This window comes from Puma concolor, chromosome D3 (genome assembly GCF_028749965.1).
Source record: "Puma concolor isolate L17-30 chromosome D3, mPumCon1.1.hap2, whole genome shotgun sequence".
Classification (NCBI taxonomy): domain Eukaryota; kingdom Metazoa; phylum Chordata; class Mammalia; order Carnivora; family Felidae; genus Puma; species Puma concolor.
In genome coordinates, this window is record NC_141678.1 from 78,130,278 (window position 1) to 78,152,001 (window position 21,724).

Here is a 21,724-nt window from a genome sequence, read left to right on the forward strand (position 1 = left end):
TCCCAAAGAAAAGTGGCCATCTGTTGCAGATCTGGCCTATGTTAACAGTTTGGTTCACAAAGTGAAATCCCCCAAGTTCTACTTTCGTGTGGGAGGGGTCATCGAGCAGCACAGAGAGACCTTCAGGTGGCAGCTACAACCCGTGGCAACTATTCGGGACTCATGCCCTGGTATTGCGTTTTACCAAATCAAATCTCTCATTGTCTCCCCGGTCGAGAATTCCACCGAGAAAATGGGATGTCTTTAAAATCCTTTTATTCCTCAGTTTGGTACACTGGCCCTTTGACTTGGACATCCGGGAAACTCTTCGCTGCTGTGTCAAATCTTTTGATTCCTCCAGAAACATCCCAAGATTTGTCACATGGGACAGCCGGGTGTAGACCTACAGATCTCTCATCACACCTGAATAAAATCCCAAATCTTTACGATGGCAAGGCGGGCAAGGACTCTCCCCAACGCCCCGAGCGAACTCCTCAGCCTCTAACTGGCGCCCAGGGTCTATCTGTGCATAGCCTGCTCTCGACCACCCCCTCCCAGCAGGCATACCGATCGGGCGTGACTGTCGTCTCCCCCGATTTCTTTCAAACCCATCGAATCGATTTACATCTCTTAGTTAATTCTATCCAGTATTTCTGTGTGTTCTAGCAGAAGAGGGTCTACCATTTTCTGAGACCACTTCAGAAGACTCTTTTACAACGCTCCCAACCCGGGGAGCCAAGTATAAAGAAAGTGAAGGTCATGCTTCGTAAGCGGCAGAGCCAAGATTTAAACCCAGTTCTGGGGGCACCTGGGTGGCTCAGTCGGTTAAGCGTCCGACTTCGGCTCAGGTCACGATCTCCAGGTATGTGAGTTCGAGCCCCGCGTCAGGCTCTGTGCTGACAGCTCAGAGCCTGGAGCCTGTTTCAGATTCTGTGTCTCCCTCTCTCTGACCCTCCCCCGTTCATGCTCTGTCTCTCTCTGTCTCCAAAATAAAATAAATGTTAAAAAAAAAAAATTTTTTTTTAAAATAAACCCAATTCTGTCTGACACCAAAGCCCTGTTCTTTCCTTTTAATACTACACGGGCTCTCAAAATTGGAATTACTTGGCTAAATAAATGGTGCTTGCCAAAGGAGATTAAAGTACTTTTTAAAACTGCCATTAGTAACGATTAAGAGTTCCAGCTTAACTACACTTTTACCAGTATTTGGTTATTAAAGGTGAAAGCATCAAATGCACTGTTTTAATTAGTTTGTGTTTTTCATTACCAGCAAGGGTAAGCTGCACCCATTTTCATTTCTACTTCTCTTTTTACGCTTCCGTGCGTTGATTCTGCATGAGGGAGGCCGCCTAGGGTACGGCACAGAGCAACAGATAAACACGATCACAACCAGGGCCTACTTGGAAGAGAAGTAGCTCCTTATTACCCGAGATCAAGGAAGGAGAAAAGTAAATTTACTAAAATATTTCTTTATTTGAATAAGGTCAATGTCATCTCTCGAATTTCAGCTAGCATCAAGTAACAATCAGAAAAAAAACACTTGACAAAATGTTATCCAATCGAAATTACCAGTGGATAGAAAACCCTTTTAAACTTTAAAAGAAATATATTAAACAGGCAAACATACAGGTCTAAAAAGTTGCAAGTGGTGATTTTACATTAGATCTTATAAATAAAAAACCCCCCCATGTAGTCGTTTGTTCACTATCTCCCTGCAATAGGCACATGGACAGGAAAAGATAATCACATCTTAATATTCACAACTGCTATTGAAATTCTTTACAAAGATCGTTATCTCTGCAATGCATCGGGTCAGGCAACCCCTTGTTCAAGTAATTTCTGCTTTCCCCAAGTTACCAAAAAGGACAATTGTCTGAGATAAAATGCCACGAAATTTGCAATCAGGGAAGCAAAAGGCTTTAGCAGGCGGACTCTGAGATGGGAGTTTTCACGGCTTGACCATGATCTGGTGACTCTGGAAGTTTAAAAGCCATCAACCGAAGTGCCGAGAGCTACAGGCAACAACCTGGGTTTGGCGTGTGGCTATTGATAAACCAAGAGTTTTAGTCAAAAGGACCTTACTTGTTAATTATAACAGAATCAGTGCACGTTTGCTAATGTCATTGATGATGACAACGTTCTATTATGCTCTCAGCTCAGCTTTAAACCAAAAGAACGAAAGACTTCTTTTTTTGCATTCCTCATCCCGGTGGTTCTCAGACATGAGTGCGCTCAGAATCAGCTGAGGTGCTTGTGGAACACGACATCCTGAAGCCCCGCCCCTGAATTCTGATGCAGGTGCCTTAGAACGGAGCCCCGGAATCTGCATCCTGCACAAGCACCGTGACCCAGATGGTCCACGGACCACACTCTGAGAGGCGCTGATGAATACCTCCTTGAATACCTCCAAAACATCGTTTACTGTCTGAGGCTTCACAGGAAGTTTCAAGCTGAATAAGACATTTGAACAATCGGAGCACAAGTACATACGTTAAATAAAAGCACTAGCCACGGTGTAATTGGATTTCTTTTTAAAAGTGGCATCGTAAGCACAATGAGTTGCACTAAAAATTTAAAATCAATTTTGTTTTAATCCAAGGCACCTGTAAAATACTTGCTGGTGTGAGAGAAGTCAACAAATTCAATTATACAAAATAGTACAGAAATGAAAGGATCCTGGCAGTGACTGATTTCTCCACAGAGCGAATATTTTTCTTCAGAAAGGAAGCTACCTGAAGTCTGTGATTTGGAGGAAAAGAAACCGGATTTCAAATGATATGACGAAGAGCCTGTGCGAACTGCTTTACGAAGTGATTTTCAAGTACATGAAATTACTAAGTAAAGGAGAAAAAGGTGCACGCGCTCTCGTAGACGCAGCCCCCCCCCACCCCGGGTCAGGAGCGGCCGCACGGCCCCTCCGCATGCGGCGGACACGGGGCACACATGTCCGGTTTTCCTGCTGGACGTCCGGGCACGTGTGACCGTGGTTTTGTAACACTGGACAGTGTGCGTGCAGCCTTTCATCTCAAGAGGACCTCCCAACTGTCACAGCCTGCAACCTCAACATGCTTCGGAAGGGTTTTGTCTTTTTGCTTTTCTACAAATTAAAAGCAAATTCTGTGATGATGTCTCTGAAACGTGAATTTCAGAATGTTACTGCTACCAAGGACACACATCAGAGAAGCATGTTCTCTGTGAAAGTGACCCAAGCGGAGTGGGCAGTTACCAGAATATTCTCGTTCAGCGTTCCAGGATGAACGTTAATCTAGAAAGCAAGGCTAGGACTGTGTGCGTATACAGTATGGAGCAGGTACTGCTGAAACGCAGAGTTTCCCACAGCCTTCGTAGAGACTTTAGGCAGTTAGCCCAATCTGTGGATGACATTTGAGAACAAATTCAGGAAGGTCCAGAAGAGTGAAACAGTACTGTTTTGTAACACAGTATTATTTTGGCTTCTGTGACAAAGGACAGATAACTACTGAAGAGTATTTTGCAGTAAAATAGTAAAAAATAGGTCTACGTCAGCTGTGAAAACGTGAGGTCTGCATTTTAAAATGTCCTTTACCGACCGTTTCTAGAATACCTAGAACAACTATGTACAAAGACTACAATAACCCCTTCCAGTCTGACATTTCAAGGTCCAGCTTCCTCACAAGTGCTTCACAATATCCTTAGTTCTGGCATTAAAAAAAAAGAAAAAGAAATCGGAACTATTAATTCTATTTTTCAAATGTTGCCTTCAAAATCTTAACACTGCTTCTACTACAGACTCCTTGATTTAAACGACACCAGATGATATGGAGTCACATTAACCAAAACGTAGTGCTAGGTTTTGTGAACTTGACCCTCAGGACATGCCATCAGAGCTGAATTTACACACTGTACAACATGCCAGAAATAAGTTCCTTAAATTACAAATAACCTGAAAATCATTTTCATAATATTGAACGGACACTGTTGGAATGCAGGCGTCCGAGAACGTGAGCAGCCGTGAAATGAACGTTACCAGGCAGAAGACCTATAAAAACCATAATCAGAGGAACGTTTTCACCTAAACGGTTTTTCAGGCAAAGAGCAGCTATTAACTTTCTTCCGAAATTCCCTTTAAAAGTGAAATGTATCATGGATAATCGGAGGGAAAAATACTTCAACACTCTGAAGCCTATTCTCTAGATCCTAAAGCTCTCAGACAAAATATTCTTTGATTTCAAAGGGAACTGCATTTAAAGGCCTGCAGGACTGGGTCACAGAGTGGGAAACTCTGATCTCTAACAAAAGACTCTGGTTACAAAATGGACATGATGGGGAGCTCTTAGACCACAGAGTTGGTGGGGGGGGGGGGCAGGAGGGCAAGTGTATTTATGTTAAATAAAGAAACCTCCAGCACTGGAGACGTGTAGGGGTAACTTTCACATCTGGAGGGTGCCCCCAGTTTCTATTATTTACCATCTTCTTTATCAATATTCTGTTCAGTGGCTGTATTCTACTGGCCAGAAATTCACTGAAATTTAAATAGATTTATGTACTATGCACAAATTTACATGTGGTTGTCTTTGTTTTAAGGTTTATTCTTACCGCAAATCAAGGTTTAAACAGTTATTTTATACAAAATTTAATAATTTAGACTATGAAGCAATTTAAATACTTAAATTCCCTCAAAAAGACAACATTTTGTACACACATACATGATGAACACATAGGAAAATGGTGGTCAAAAGAATTTTTTGGCAGCTGCTTCTTGCTGAGTCCTAAGGAAAAAGAGAAAGAAAAAAAACCTGAAAGTTCTGTATGTTTTACTTTAAAAAGAACAGGACTGTTTAAAGTTGAAATACACATTGTCTTTTGGAGTAGAAGATGCACTAAGATAAACATACGAATATTCTATACGTGCACTCCCACGTGCCTGAAATAGACTAGAAACAACATCTGCTTTGTGTAAACTGAATTCTGTAAGTACTGAAAGCTCTGTAATGAGCACTGAGGACTCTGAGCATTTAAACTTAAACAAGTACAGAAAAATGTTCAGTTACATGTTAGAGACTTACCTATACATGATATAACCCACGAATAACACCGTTTGTACCACTACAAATATAACAAAGTGCATCGTAGATAAACACGATGGAAATGGTGGTAGTTCTGGGCATTTCGGCCTTTCATGTGATGGCTGTAAGGCAAAGGACTCTGTGTTATGGTTAGTCAAATTGGTATTTTAGAAAAAGAAGTAAATGTGTGATCTTTACAAAATTCATGGTGAACTACATAAACTAAAGCATTTCATTTATTCATCCCATAAATATCTTCCACCCCCGTAACTTTTACCACCTTTTAAAGTTCATTTATTTATTTTTTTAGTAATCTCTACACCCAACGTGGGGCTCAAACTCATGACCCCAAGATCAAGAGTCTCGTGCTCTTCGGAGTGAGCCAGCCAGGCGCCCCTACCACCTGACTTTCTGAAAGAGTAGATGATACTGGAAGGCATTCCACCTTCGCGGTCCAGTCACTAACTCGTTGCCATCTGGCCCGAATCGTCATCACAGTGACGATGAATATTTTGTGCTCTTGACGGTCACAAACCACGAATTCCCTGGACACATCCGGTTTATACTTGCTGTACTAGAGTAATTATCAACAGTATCCCCTTCTCAAAAGTGTTCTGGTTCAGGCAATTACATGGTTACATTCTTCGGCACCAACACTGTGGTTGGTCATGTGGCTGCCAACATTCTTCGGTACATGTGTATCCACAGCATCAACCTGGTCATTGCAACACAGGCTGAAGTTGGGAGAAAATAACCTCAAACGGAGCTAAGGGAATAGGCGATAATGCTTTGGATGAGAGGTGATGGTCAGTAAGAAAACTATTAAGTCATTTTTGAAAAATATGTATATGCAAGACACATATAAAAAATAGTTAAGAAAGACAGTATCTAAAAATATAAAGAAGACAAGATTACATGTTAAAGACCTAAGTTCTTCCCTTCTACCACATACTAGCTAATGACCTCAGGAAAGTTATTTAACATATTAATTTTCTTTCCTAAAAAACAATAGATATTTTTTAAAAATCTGGTATTAGGACTTCCAGGAAGGTAGACTACATAATATGGACCAACTCACAGAAGACAACTGGCAGACCTAGAAACAAATCCAATCTAAAACGAACACCTGTCTGGGGGCGCCTAGGTTGAGCGTCCAACTCTTGATTTCAGCCTAGGTCATGATCCCAGGATTGGGCGATCGAGCCCCGAGGCAGGCTCCATGTGGAGTATAGAGCCTGCCTGAGATTCTCTTTCTTTCCCTCTGCCCCTCTCTCCTGCTCATACGCGCGCACCCTCTCTTAAGTACAACAACAAAACAAAAGACACCTGTCTGCAGGCAAAGGCAGCAAACAAGATAGCAAGAAATTAAGGGATCAGCATTTTAGGGGGAAAAAAAGGCCAAAGGAAGACAACTTTAAGTCCATGGATCACGGCTCAGTGGCTCAGTCGGTTAAGCACTGGACTTTGGCTCAGGTCACGATCTCTTGGTTTGTTGAGTTCAAACCCCACATCAGGGTCTGTGCTGACAGCTCAGAGCCTGGAGCCTGGCCTCAGATTCTGTGTCTCCCTCTCTCTGCCCCTCCCGATTATGCTCTTTCTCTCTCTCTCTCAAAAATAGACATTAAAAAATTTAAAAAACAAACAAACAAACAAAAAAAAACCATGGGTCAGAGAAGAAATTAAAATGGAAGTTAAAAAAACGTTTATCGAAAGATTAATATAAATACTCCATATAAAAAATTACGGGATAGGAGGAACATTTTCTGCTTCCACCTCTGAAGGGCTGACTAGGAACAGCTCTGTCACCTTGACAACAAGACAAAATATACGAAACACCTGTTTACAAACACCGGCCACAGGCAGTGGCCCGGAGGTAGATTCTGCATACAGGGGGGGCCCCCAGAGAGAAGCGAGTGGTCCTACTGAGCTAAGTCAGATACTGTATTTTAGGGAGGCTAAGGCGGCTGCATGTTACAGAATATGAAAAAGGGTAACAGCAGAGACAGAAGTCTCTGAAGTTTGCAGAAGAGTCCTTCAAATCTTTGGCTGAATCTAATCTGCACGTGCGTGGTGCAAAACTCCACATGGCTAGGGGAGAACTACTCCAAGCAAGAGGCCAGACAACTCCCAGAACTCACGGGAAGGGCCGCAACAGTCTGTTTTCCCACCAGCCAGCCAGAGACACCACTATAGTGGGGAGAAATGAACTCTTAGACTGGCGGTTCTCAACCAGGGGCAGTTCATTTGGCCAGAGGACAGCTGGCCACGTCTGACGACATCTGGATTGTCACGACTGGGAAGTGCCACTGGCACCCAGTGGGTAGAGGCCAATAACACACAGAACGGTTTCCCACACAAAAAAAAGTTTGTGGTGCAAAATATCAACGGTGCTGAGAAATCCTAACCAGACCCATCCTAAAAGGTATGCTTAAAAAACATACCTTGAAGAGATCAAACTAACCCCCCAAACTTAACTGTAGACCACAACAAAGTCGAATACTATTTAAAGGAATACAACAAAATCCAACAACCAATAACATAAAAGTAGCAACGTTCAGCATCCAATGAAAAATTACCAGGTATGCCAAGAAGGAAACTTGACCCAGTCTTAGGAGAAGAATTAATCAGTAAAAATAAACCCAGAAATGACACAGATGATGGAATTACCCAAGAAAGACATTAAAACATACTGTAAACATGTCTGGGCTTATGAATGTAGAGAAAAATACAAACATGATGAGGAAATGGAAGATATAAAAAAGGGACCCAAATGGAATTTCCAGAGACTAACACACAAAAAGATACTTTGGAGGAGATTAGCAGGACATTAGACACTGCAGAAGAAAACATCAAGAAACCCGAAGACGTGGCATAGAAGTGATCCACAACTAAAAAAAGTCCAACAGAGGTGCATTTGAGCAGCTCAGTTGGTTCAACATCTGACTCTCGATTTTGATTCCTGTGTCGGGCTCAGAGCTGACAGCAGGGAGCCTGCTTGGAATTCTCTCTCCCTCTCAAAATAAACAAACACACATTAGAAGAAAAGAAAAGAAAAAATCTAACAGGGAAAAAAAAAAACCTGAAAGAAACATGGCTAAAAATTTTCCAAATTAAAGACAGCTATAAATGCATAGAACCAAGATATTAAGCCCCAAGCAGAAGAAAAACAAAAGCAAAGCATATCATAATGAAACTGTTGAAAATCAGTATTACATTAAAATCTTAAAAGCAGAAAAAAACACATTGGGCACAGAAAAACAAAAGACTGACAGACTTCTCGTTAGAAATTATCATATAAACTATGATGCAATCACACAATGGGGCTCACGTGGCTATAAAAGCAGTAAGGAAGCTCTGCACACTCCTGTGGCCGTGTGGAGAAGGGAAGAATGCAGGGAGAAGACAGACGCACAGTATATGCTACCATCCGTAAGAGTAGGGGAAGAATTGACAATGGTTTCTGATTATATCAGGAAAAGAAACAATGGAGGGATAAACTACAGACCGCCCCCCGCCCCAATTCATTTCTCTCATTATAGAAGTAGCTTGAGCATCTTTTCATACATGTACAAGCTTTCACTTTTTTTTTTTTTTAATGATTAAAAAAAAATGTTTATTTAGTTTGAGAGAGAGGGCGAGAGCATGAGCAGGGGAGGGGTAGAGACAGGGAGAGAGAGAGGATCCCGAGTAGGTTCTTCACTGTCAGAGTGCAGAGCGCAGAGTCCGATGCGGGGCTCGAACTCGCAAACTGTGAGATCACGACTGGAGCCGAAATCAGAATCAGATGGTTAAGTGACTGAGGCACCCAGGTGCCCCAGTACAAGCTTTTCCCATGAACACCATTCATTTCTCCAGCACATCTTTAATTGGGTTGTTTCACACTGAATTTTTAGTGTTGGTCATTTTGAGGAGACTGGATCACAAGAGGAAGCGGCAAGTGCTACAAGCACTTGTGAATTTGATAAAGGGTTTGAAGGGCAGTAAGGCAGTTAAGGAAAAACTTCCAAGCGAAAGACTTACAAGCACCACAGGCCCATTGTCCAGTGTCGTCTCTTATGCACATCCAACTTGGAAAACTGTTACCTATTTTTATCGTTATGGCCAATCTCTAAAAACGTACCTGGGGCTTATAATTAAAAAACAGGCCTAAGAAAGTAAAATACCTCTCCCCACCCCCCGAAAAAAAACCAGAAGAACTTTTAAAAAGTGCACGAAGTAAGACAGGAAAAGCTATTGGAAAAAAGAAGAGTCTGGCCTAAAGAAAGGCCACAGTCAGCCAGCGTCAGACCTGTGCTTCCCACAGCCCAGGCAGAGACACGGAGGCTACTCAGCAGCCGTGAGTCTTGCTGTGTCTCAGTGAAGGGTCAAGAGATACCACTTTTTTTAAGCTGTTTATCTGACACCACTGCTGAAAATAAGACCTTTTTTTTTTTTTTTATTTTTTTTTTATTTTTATTTTTTTTTCAACGTTTATTTATTTTTGGGACAGAGAGAGACAGAGCATGAACGGGGGAGGGGCAGAGAGAGAGGGAGACACAGAATCAGAAACAGGCTCCAGGCTCTGAGCCATCAGCCCAGAGCCTGACGCGAGCCTGACGCGGGGCTCGAACTCCCAGACCGCGAGATCGTGACCTGGCTGAAGTCGGACGCTCAACCGACTGCGCCACCCAGGCGCCCCAACCTTTTTTTTTTAAAGGAAAATTTACGGAAAATAAGTCAGAAACTGCGACAGCTCCAATGATAGGAATAACAAGTTTTTTTAAAAATTCTATTCAGTAGGGTGTGGGAGCATGGAACATATAGACATTTGGATCGTATGGAATAATTTCACCTTAAATATTAAAAATGAACATTAGTACTCAGTAAAAAGTTCAAATATTTTCAGCAGAATACGTGTTCTCCCTGGGGCTCCTGGGTGGCTCAGTCAGTAAAGCATCCGACGTCAGCTCAGGTCATGATCTTGGAGTTTGTGGGTTCAAGCCCCATGTCGGGCTCAGAGCATGGAGTCTGTTTCAGATTCTGTGTCTCCCTCTCTCTCTGCCCCTCCCCTTGCTTGTGCTCTCTCTCAAAAATAAGTAAACTTTTTTTTAAAAAAGACTTAATAAAAAGAAAAGAGAAGAAAGAGAAAGAAAAGAAAAGAAAAGAAAAGAAAAGAAAAGAAAAGAAAAGAAAAAAGAATATGCGTTCTTCCCTTTCTAACTAAGGACGGCTGACAATTATAAAAGCAGAAGAAAAAGAGCTTACCGTATTTCGCTGCACCAAGTGATCTATGTCCCTCTTCACTATGTGGAGGTGTTCTTTGATGTCATTGAAGTGCTGGGTCGACTCATAAACTCCCCCTGCAGATCCCGGATGCTGGAGGCCACTGACCAGTCTGACGGTGTCACTCATGGAATTCCTGAAACAGAAAATCCCCTTAAACAAGAGAAGTGCTAGAAAAATAATTTTTTTAGTCACATATTTCAAGTGGTTGGATGTATTTCTAAGCCCAATATGGTAGATTAAAAAAATCAATATTTAGAAATACTGAATTGTCTTCAAGATTGGAAAATAATTTACAAAACTACAACTTAACATTGCATCTTTCTTTTACTACACAGATCACCTAAAAATAGCCACATAGGGAACACCGCTAAATAATTTGTGTTAAAACCAGTATCGTAAATGGATACTGAATAATATAATAGCTGATACTTCTTTTTAAATGTTATTTTGAGAGAGAATGCGTGAGCAGGGGGAGGGGCAGAGAGAGAGAGGGAGGGAGAGAGTCCCAAGCAGGCTCTGTCTGCACTGTCAGCGCAGAGCCCGACGCGGGGCTCGATCCCGTGAACCATGAGATCACGACCTGAGCTGAAACCAGAGAGTCACATGCTTAACTGACAGAGCCACCCAGGCGCCCCAATAATGGGTGATACTCTTAATGGACTCAGATCTAAGTGTTTAATGTTGTGCAATAAAGGATTAACTCATCAGGTCTGGACTGCACAAACCCTGCATATTCCAAAGGTTTTTAGGACCGGCCCTTGAAATATCTTGCCAAATAAGGGCCTCCTTCTCTACCCGGAGCCTTGGGCCATGCCAGATGGTTTAGGCTAACAATGTGATTTACGTTTTTGTTTGCATGCGGCCCATGTGGTATCAGTTTGACCTCTAGGGGGACTGGAGACTGAGCAGTTAAAGTCAGTTACATGCGTGCTCCACGCCTATGTGACTGACCCCTAAACCCTGGACACTAAGGCTTGGGTGAGCTCCGTTGGTTGGCAAAGCTGTGTGCGTGTCACTCATCGCTGCTGGGAGGAATAAGCACTGTTCATGCAACTCTACTGGGGAGGACAGCTTGTGCCTGGTTTCTCCTGGACTCCACACCAGGCATACGCCTTCCATCTTTGCTGGGTTTATTTTATATCCTTTCATTATGATAAATCACAACTGTGCGTACTTCTAGGAAATCACAGAACCTGGGGGTAGTCTCAGGGACCCCTTAGACAAACGTATTTCTACCTATTTTTCTATGCAGTTCCCTCATATAGCTCTTTATACAAACCTAGAACTTCAACTAGAACCCAACTAAAGAAGCACCTGTTTCAAACACGAAGGGAAAGCTGGCTGTTTGGCACACTGGTGTGTCGGTCTCTGATGTGGTGTCTTTTTGGAGAGTAATTTTGACCTTATAGGACATTTTACTTTATGCACGACTTCAAATACAATTTCCCTGTAAGACGTGCTTCCACTATTAGATGTAAGACAAAGAGTTCTAACACTGAGTGTGACCTTTGGTTACGAGTTTGAACACGATAGTAAGAGACTACAAAGGTTTTTGTTTGTTTGTTTTAAGTAATGGCAGAAATGTAACAAAACTATTTACTAAGAAAGAAAGGAAGATTCATGAATTTCAAGTTACCCGAAAACGTCATTTTACTTAAAAAGCTCTATAAATGCAAGCAGTTTATGTTATTAACGTTTGTATTATGATATATCTCCAAGTGTAGGGATTTTTTGGTGAGGTAGATAAAATACGAGTGGATGGGCAAACTGATGGATATGCAGGGGGTCTCCACGCTAATCTCTCTACTTGTGTGTATGTTTGAAAACGGCCATAGTCTGTAAAAATCCTTACGGGTCTCCATAACCTCTTTGTGGCTCATCTTTCTAACTCTGTTTCCTAATGCTCTATTTTATGTCTAGACTCCTGTTGTCCCTGAAGATATCTTTCACTTGAAGCCTCTGGTCCATGTTGCTTTTCCTGGTTCTGACCCTTCCCTCCAAGAGCAACATCCTAAAATGGAAAGCCTAGTTCAAATGGCTGCCTTCCTCTAGTCTCCTTCCCGTGAACCTTCAATGCCAAATGCAGCCATACCCTAAACACACACACACACACACACACACACACACACACACATTTTCTTCTCTGTAGCTATAAATGGATTTTCTTCCTCATTGAGCACATGCTCCCCCAGAAAAGGGGGCATGTCTCTGATTTCCTGACAATGCCTTTGACAGTTATAGTTCAATTTGGATAAATGAATAAATAAGTTACCTAACTTATTTCCCTGGAGTAAAATGTAGTTTAAAAACTAAAAGCTTTTCCAGTTAAAAAATGGGCAGAAGGCACGAATAGACATTTTTCCGAAGAAGACTTCGAGATGGCAACAGACACATGAAAAGATGCTCAACATCACTCATCATCAGGGAGATGCAAATCAAAACCACAGTGAGATATCACCTCACACCTGCCAGAAGGGCTAAAATTAACAACACGGGAAACAACAGATGTTGGTGAGGATGCAGAGAAAGGGGAACACTCTTACACTGTTGGTGGGAATGCAAACTGGTGCAGCCACTCTGGAAAAGAGTATGGAGGTTCCTCAGAAACTTAAAAACAGAACTACCCTACGACCCAGCAGTTGCACTACTAGGTATTTGTAGTGCAAAAACATACCGATTTGAAGGGATACACGTACCCCGAGTTTACAGCAGCATTACCAACAATAGCCAAGTTACGCAAACAGCCCAAATATCCATGGACTGATGAATGGATAAAGATGATGTGGTGTACGTGTATACATATGTGTATACAAACACAGACACACACACTGGAATATTAGCTATAAAAAAGAATGAAATCTTGCCATCTGCAATGATGTGGATGAAGCTAGAGTATTATGCTAAGTGAAAGAAGTCAGAGAAAGACAAATACCATAAAATTTCACTCATATGTGGAATTAAGAAACAAAACATAGATGGGAGAAAAAAAAGAGAAGGAAGTAAAACATAAGAAACTGAACTATAGCGAACAAACTGAGGGTTACTAGAAGGGATGGGCTGGATGCATGATGGGCATCCAAGAGGGCACTCGTAATGAGCACTGGGTGTTGTACGTAAGGCATGAATCACTAAATTCTACTCCTGAAACCAACATTACACTATATGTTAACTAACTAGAATTTAAATAAAACTTTGGAGAAAGAAACAAATTTTTAATAAAAAAACAGAGAAATACTTACACATGTAAGTAAAAGTTCAAAAAAAATTAAAAAAATAAAAAACAAGAAAAAGTAAAAGCTCTGCCGGAAGAAAACAAAAAAAGAGGAACTCAAATGTCAGAATTACTTAGAAAGAACAGTCTATCAGGCTGAACGTTAAGTATAGTCAATCTCCAAAAATTACATTTGAGTTATATGAACAAGACTTTAAAACTTGCTACAAAATATCTCAAGTGCTTTCTGAATAAATGGCACGTGTTGATTAAAATTTCCTAATGGCACACATGCTCGAGAAAACTCACGGGAGTCTAAGCTCTTCCATTAAAACTCAAATTAAGGATTATATTTTAATATGCCTAAATACTTAGCAAGAACAAAGTATCCCAAAATATAGAACTTCCTCACGAATCTGCATTTAAGAATATTGCTTCCCAGAGGCATGCAATTGCTTACACATAAATGTCTCTTTAATACACAAAGACTGAGTCACTTAATGTGTTCCCATTCAATCATTCATTCATTCATTCGCCTGTTGACCGTGCCAACATAGATTTGGTACGTGTTATGAGCCAGGCAATTTTTAGGGACAGAAATGGAGAGAAAAGTGGAGTTCCCGCCCTGCCGACACTGGTGGTCTGGCAGGAGAGCGACGTGACGGAGGCACGTCTCGAGCTCCACGAAGAAGGGGCGTTCATCTCAGCGGGGCCCTGACAGTGGAGTGTTGAAGGATGAGGAGGGTTCCATGGAGGTGGGACTGGTGGAAGGAGGGACAGGTCAAGTGAGAGAGAGAGAGAGGGCTGGAGAACCCTAGAGAAAAACACCCTTTGAGGGATATAAGGAGGAGCCACAAGTGAAGAAGGCCGAACTGAAGCAGAGGGGCCAGAGAGCGAGTGCTACACGGGGACATCTTAAAATGTCCCCAGTGAGAGGGGTGGGAAAGCGCCGGCTGCCCCAGGAAGCCCTTCCCAGTGAAGATGGGACGGAAGGTGATCAGTAGGGGTACGATGGCAAATCACTGTGGTTTGGAAGTGAAGACAGGTAGTTTGGTCTACTCTTTTAGAAACTCAGATAAAAGGGAAGAAAAAAGAAAAGCAACAGTTAAAAAGGTCAATTAAATTAGTTTAAAATTAGTTTTAAATACCGGAAAAGCAAACCCTTTTACAAATGGAAGCCGCAGCACTGAAGGAAAGTTAAAGGTAGAAGACACAGAGAATCACTGACGGGACAAGGGTCAGCAGTGGTAGAAAGAAGGGGATCCAGAGCTAAGGATGGGCCTGGTCTACCCTATGTGTCGAGGGGTGGAGCAGAGAAAAGGGACGTGGAGGGGGCGAAGGAGGGCCTGTGTTACAGGGCCTGAGGACAGGATGAGCCTCCTGGGTGAGATAATGTGATGATCAGGAAGGAATAAAGGTTGTTAAGCACTTAAGTATTGCATTACAGGGCCGGGTTGAAGGTACAGAAACGGGTAACCAAGAGCAAGGTCCCAGGAGAATATGTGAAAATATTTATGCAAGGGGTGCGTGGGTGGCTCAGTCTGCCAAACGTCTGACTCTTGATCTCCTCGGCTCAGGTCACCATCTCACAGTTCGCAAGTTCAAGCCCCACACAGGGCTCCGCGTTGACAGTACAGAGACCCTGCTTGGGATTCTTTCTCTCCATCTCTCTCTGCCCCTCCCCAGCTCATGCTCTTTCTCAAAATAAAAAAAAAAATTAAAAATGCCTAGCACAGTACCTAGAACGCAAAAGGCACTCAATAAATTAGGTAAAAGTAAACATGAAATGTTCAACACTCCCTACTCACCGAAAAGGGCATTTATACTTTGAATTCAACATTTAAAAAATATAACTAATTAACAGATGACACAAACCAACACACAAATGGTAGAGCTTGAAAAGCATCTGTAACTCTGTTCATTGAAAAGGCCTAGAAGTGGGGCACCTGGCTGGCTGAGTCAGTAAAGCATGTGACTCTTGACATCTGAGCTGTGAGTGTGAGCCCACATTTTTTAGTTTACCACTAAAAAAGATAGATAATAACATAACATAACATAACATAACATAACATAACATAACATAACATAACATAACATAACATATAAAATAAAACGGTCTAGAAGCAATGACAACCCAGTAGCAATAAGCACTAGACTGTCTATACAATATACTCCATTTCTTATTAAAAGAAAAGGGATCCAGGGGCTCCCGGGTGGTTCAATCAGTTAAACATCCGACTCTTGATTTTAGCTCAGGTCATGACCTCACAGTTTGTGAGTTCAAGCCCGGCGGAGCCTGCTTGGGATTCTCTCTCTCGCTCTCTCTCTCTCTCTGCCCCTCCCCTGCTCACGTGAGCACTCTCTTTCTCTAAATAAACAAACTTAAAAAGAAGACAAGGGATCCAAAGAAAAATGCCTTTTGCCACGTGCAGGATGGAAATGTACAAAAGAAACATGGAAAAGTCTTTCTTTTTTTTTTTTTTTTTTTTTTAAGTAGGCTCCATGCCCAACGAGGGGCTTGAACCCATGATCCTGAGATCATGAGTCTCAAGCTCTACTGACGGAGCCAGCCGGGTGCCCTGAAACCTGGAAAGTCTTACACCTTAAAGAAAAGAAGCTATCAAACACTACTAAGTTCTGGGGTTATCTCAAAATGACACAGGAGCTAACGGGCTGCTAGTGACCAAAGACGAGCCTCTCTGAATATCACTTGTAAAGACTAAGAATCACAAGGGCAAAATATGTTAAATCCATGGGTTGAAAAGAAAGAAAACCACCCCTCACTACCTCATCATTTAACCTTGCACGGTGCCAGGACACCAACTCATGATTTTGAAAAATGGTAAGGAAAAAAGAGTCAAGTATTTATTCTGCCTTTCTTGGACTGTTTCAGAATAACAAACAAGTGATGGGAGAAGTTCTTTTTAATCGGACAGGGAACCTGAGAAGAGAGTGCCACCTTTCAATGACCTCTAAGGAAATGAGGGATTTAGGCTCCAGCCATCACTGTCACTAAAATTTGGAGAAATTGATGAGGGTAATTCATAATGAATAGCTCAGGCTGACACCAACCAGTTAGTAATAACTGTTGAACCTGGGGGCATGGGGATATGAGGGAAGGCTTTCAGGCTCAACTTCTCTGTATGTTTGAAAATTTCTAAAGTGAAAATAACAATTGGCAAGGCTTTCCGGTGTGCTAGAAAATAGCACTTCAAAGTAAGGAGATAAGGAAACTAGTTCTGACTGTTGTGACCTTCTATCCCTCAGAGCTTTTTTCCTTTTTCCGTAAATTGAAGGGGACTGTACCTCATGCTTCTGCTCAAAAAATTCTATGATTCTCTCTAAGGATATGAAAATCCACAAAGACACAAATCACCCTTTCCATAAAAGGCAAGTATTTCCTGTCTCTTTACAGTTTTTTTCTGAAGCTTAATCCAGAAGGAAAAAACTCTAGAGGACAAATTTAGAAACTCGTGTTCAGATTTTACACTAACTTATGGTAGGCATGACATTTGTTCTCAATCGGCAAGTGGGAATTTACAAGGATTGCTAACTACCCTAAATAAGTCCTTCATGGATAATACAGTCGGATGGCTAGGATGACCACTAATTGAATCTTAAGATGTTTTAGAACCACTGTTAAGGGAAACAAGCAAAGCACAAAAGGGTATCTAGAAGATGCCACCATTCACGTAAGAAAGAAGGGGATCTAAGGAAACACACACGTGCAGAAGAAACCCAGGATGAACAAACTAGAAGTTAATGGGACAGATGACCAACAGGGGGTGGGTGGGAAAAGGCTAGAAAGAAGGTGAGAAGTGGGGATGGGTGCTAGTGGTGAAGAGGGAGCTATACTTCAGTGAACACATACATTTCAACTCTTAGAACCTTGCAGAACATAGTATTTACATTCCCTTCACATACCCAAAATACACACACTGAAAATCAACCAGGATGTAGGAAGAACACAAACACTACCAAAGAAATCTAACTGTATTCTAAATGCATATCCTAACCACACTGAAGAGAATGGGGAAGAGGAGAAATGAACTAAGTAACTGTCTGGAAAATAGGGTCTGCATTACAAACTGTAAGTCTAGAGGCAAAAGGAACTTTACATAAATCCATCAGTAAATATGTTTCTCACAGTGATAGAAGTTGACAATTTGAAACCACTTTATGGGTACGTTACGTGCACACTAAAATTAGTAAAAAAAAAAATCATAGGTAAGAACCAGGTTTCTCCCTCTCAGAGAAAGAATTTTCAAATCAGGAAGGACGAGGTAAAAAATCAACGCTGTAATGTTCAGTCCAGTCTGGTCCAACCAGAATCCAAAGTGTGTGGTTAATCTCGGGGTTTTTTTTTTTTTAATGCAAATGTAGAGTGATGGGTACAACAATAAAGATAATCGTATACATGTGGGTTATTACACATTCATATATTCCAGAACTCTGTCTACTGAGATATCTAGAAGCAGTGGCACCACAGTGGTAACGAGCACACCTAGTGCCCAGATCTAGGGTTTCTAAATACTTTTCTCCAATAAAAGGAACCAGGGCTCACTGAAGAAGTGGTTGATTCTAGAGCTGGGACAGAGAAAATACAAGATGTGCCTGAAACACAGTGTAACACCAGAAAGTAAAGAAATGCTTTAAAAAAAAAAGATGGGGCTTGTTGAAAGAACACAGAAGCCAACCTGAAGGAGTTCTTAATTTAATTACCAGGGTTGAACAATGTGAGGAACAAATAATGATAGTATTGGATCGCAATCCACAGAATATCCATGGGTCCATATGAAATAAATGACTGATTGAATAAATAAATGGGGGAGAACAGAAAGCTGGTCCTTACAGAATTCCACAAAATACGTGGGAAGGAATGATGAAAATAGGAAAGAAACAGCATTTGGGAAACATCTCATTCTTGTTTCAGGCACAACATCAATGGAGGCTACAATTAGCAAGCAAAAGTTTAAACTAAAACAGGACATCACAAACTTACATAGTCTCAAAGTATCTTTTCTGAAATATAATTAATCACCAAGGGAAAAACAGTAACTTTAAAGTAGAGAAAGGAGGAAGAAACCACCATAATCAAGTGATCACAGCCAATGTCAACAGGAGCGAGACATACTGACATCATGAACATGATACGATGTTGCATTCTTCTCAAAAGTGCAGAACCTCCATCCAATCGTGAGTAAACACCAGACAAACCCAAACTGAGAGGCAGTGGACCAAAAAAGCGCTCACTGCAGAAACTGTCATGGGCATGAAAGACAAGGAAGGAAGGACTATCTCAGACTGCCGAAGTCTAAAGGGAAATAACTAAACGCAATGTGTGTTGCTGGATAGGATCCTGGAACAGAAAAAAGGCATTCATGGAAAACAGGCAAAATCTGAGTAAGATCATTAGTTAACAGTACTGTACCGATGTTAATTTCTTAGTTCTGACTGTGCTATGGTTATGTAAGGTGTCAACATTAGGGGAAGGTGGGTGAGGGATATATGGAAATTATACTATTTTTGCAATGTTCAAAGTCTAAAATTATATGAAACTAAAGACTTTTAAAAATAATGCCACATGATCCAGTCTATTTCTGAAAGAATTTAACTATTCGTTTAGAGTCATAAATATTTTAATCATGAGTTCGCAACTTAAAGATTTTTTAAAATGCCAAATAGCACAAGGGAAAGAAGTACCAGTTTGCAGTTACAAGCTGGGTTGCCTCTAATCTCTAGGTGTAGATATTATCACCTGTTTAACCTAATAATACTGTTTAGTTTTCCAGGGCTAAAGAACTCACCTGGACATTCTTGTTTGTCAAGGGTTGTATTGGTCCGGGTGGTGCTCTGAAGTGTTAGCTTAAGGAATGTAACATTTTGGCTGTTTCTCTACATTAGGCATCAAAAGCTGTTAATTATCTGCCTAAGTGAATACTTTTTAGAAACTTATCAAAGTTCCAGTACCTCCTCTCTGCTCCAACTCTTTGTTGGGTCCAACTCTCAGGGTACAAGATGGAGTGAAAGAGAGGTAGTCACATACAGCATATTTCCTTCCATATGGTTTGTATTCTATCAAAAAGTTCCTGCATGAGGTATGTTTGTATTGTCGCCCTACAATACTATGCATGTTTACTCTTCTAGCATTTTTTCACAGAATTGCTATACATTACATATAGTCTTGTTATTTTAGAAATGTATGAATATTCCTGGCTGTCAAGTAGCTGTGACAAACATATTTTCTTGTAAGATGCTAAAGCAATTTTTCTGGTGTTCACTTTGGCACAAAGCACAAAAGTACTAAAGCATTTTTTTCTTTTCTGCCTTAGAACAATTTGAAAATTTAGGGATGTTGGTAGCTTTTAAATATCAAAGTTCTTGTACTTTACATTCCCCTATTTCAAAATGAATCAAAAAAAAAAAAAAAAAAATCTATGGGCACCTGGGTGGCTCAGTTGGTTATGCGACTGACTTTGGCTCAGGTCATGATCTCATCATGGTCCGTGAGTTCAAGCCCCGAGTCGGGCTCTGTGCTGACAGCTCAGAGCCTGGAGCCTGCTTTAGATTCTGTGTCTCCCCCTGTCTCTGCCCCTCCCCTGCTCATGCTTTGTGTTTCTCTGTCTCTCAATAGTAAATAAACGTTAAAGAAAATTTAAAAAAAAAATCTAAAACATGATTCTTATCCCCACGCAGAATTCTTACAATAATAATGTGCTTGCATATATACAGAGAGAAGTCATGAATTTTGGATAAATTTATCACTTAACACTCGGCGATTACTTTTGTTGACTTACTTCATTTCATTTACTTGTCTCAGAATCTCATGCTGAGTGTTCACAACAGTATCCATCTCTTGCTGAGTGATCTGGAGGGAAAACAAAAGAATCCAGTTCTGTACAAACACACTGCATAGCAAGCAACCTTTCTTTTCTACTTCTCCATCAGAGGCCACCTACGGCTCATACGTATATTTGGAAAGCTTACCTGTCCATGCTGCCCTGGGATTCCTGCTCCTCTTTTAGAGATCTCCTCGGTCAAGGAAGAGACATATCTTCTCTGTTCATCAAGAATCATATCTAATTGTCGGTTCAGTTGCTTGATTTCAAGATGGATACGATTCTGTCCTTCAAAGATTTGTCTCAGCTCACGATCTCCTACGCTCTCAAATATTTCATCTGCTGAAATGGAAATTGCAACTTAAAATTATTAAACTCACCAACACATGTAGTTTTTGAAATACCGTAAGTTACTAAAGTATCAATATATAATAAAATTGGGGGTGCCTGGGTGGTTCAGTCGGTTGAGCGTCCGACTCATGATTTCGGCTCAGGTACTGCACGATCCCAGGGTCGTGGGATCGAGCCACGTGTCAGGCTCTGCACTGAGCATGGAGGCTGTTTGAGATTCTCTCCCCCTATCACTCCCCCCTGCTTCCATCTCTCTCTCTAAAATAAATAATAGTAATAAAAAAACATATACGTCACCACTATGTTGTACTCCAGTGGTATGACCTCCCCAACAGTAAACATGCAAGATCGTCAATTCAATCAGGACAAAATTGTTATTTGTTTGTTGCCATCTCTGCTGGTTGAATACTCACTATAAATTAGTTCTGAATTTTCACCTAAAAATAATTCTTTCAAATATACTGTATAATTCTACTTATATGAAAGGGTAAAACTCATCTACGTTAACGGATATCAGAACAGCGGTTTTGCCTCTGTGAAGAGGGCGCTGGCTTGAAAGAGGCACGAGGGAAGTTCTCGGGGTGAGAAAAATATTCTACGTGCTGATCTGAGTGACAGTTACACAGGTATACGCTTGTCAAAATTCATCAAACTACGCTCTTAAAATCTGTGCATTAAAATTATTTTTAAATTATTACTTATGTAATTAATTAAAAAATGGAGTTGAGAACAGCACATTTTCCTTTCATACCTATGCTGAAAATAAGATTACTTCATTTGAACACTTATTACAATAAGCTTCAGGACACAGTCACAAACCATATGTAATACTTAAAACAAATCCAAGAAAAGAATTAAATTTACCTTTCATTTTTACCTGCATGAGGTCTGATTCATATTATTTAGAGGATTTAGAGAATCACATGCTATCTGGAGTACAAAAGCTAGCTGTGAGCTTTATTATACGGCTTTGATCATCTGTGCTGGTGGGAACAATCCAAATAAAAGCTAGCAGATACTCTAAAGCCACTCTA

General features: G+C 41.0%; 1 protein-coding gene and 1 long non-coding RNA gene across 4 annotated transcripts in view; both read right to left on the bottom strand.

The window, feature by feature from the left end:
- Window positions 1-1,432: 1,432 nt before the first annotated feature.
- Window positions 1,433-21,724, bottom strand: part of LMAN1 (lectin, mannose binding 1) — a 34,001-nt gene continuing 13,709 nt past the window's right edge. Inside the window, exons 9-14 of one of the 3 annotated variants that reach the window (XM_086683129.1) lie at window positions 20,488-20,681; window positions 20,298-20,368; window positions 10,269-10,422; window positions 5,025-5,146; window positions 4,665-4,727; window positions 1,433-3,997 (exon numbers count right to left, since the gene is read on the bottom strand). In XM_086683129.1, the coding sequence (XP_086539255.1) occupies window positions 4,691-4,727; window positions 5,025-5,146; window positions 10,269-10,422; window positions 20,298-20,368; window positions 20,488-20,681 (578 nt within the window). In that variant the 3' untranslated portion in view covers window positions 1,433-3,997; window positions 4,665-4,690. Of the gene's footprint in view, window positions 4,728-5,024; window positions 5,147-10,268; window positions 10,423-20,297; window positions 20,369-20,487; window positions 20,682-21,724 lie in introns of all 3 variants that reach the window. The other 2 variants (XM_086683130.1, XM_025931187.2) reach the window with 2 other exon arrangements.
- LOC147575651 (uncharacterized) lies at window positions 8,607-10,171 on the bottom strand. The gene is made up of 2 exons (XR_015242600.1): window positions 9,706-10,171; window positions 8,607-9,445 (listed from the first exon to the last, which is right to left on the bottom strand). It is a non-coding gene; the product is annotated as an uncharacterized LOC147575651 (long non-coding RNA).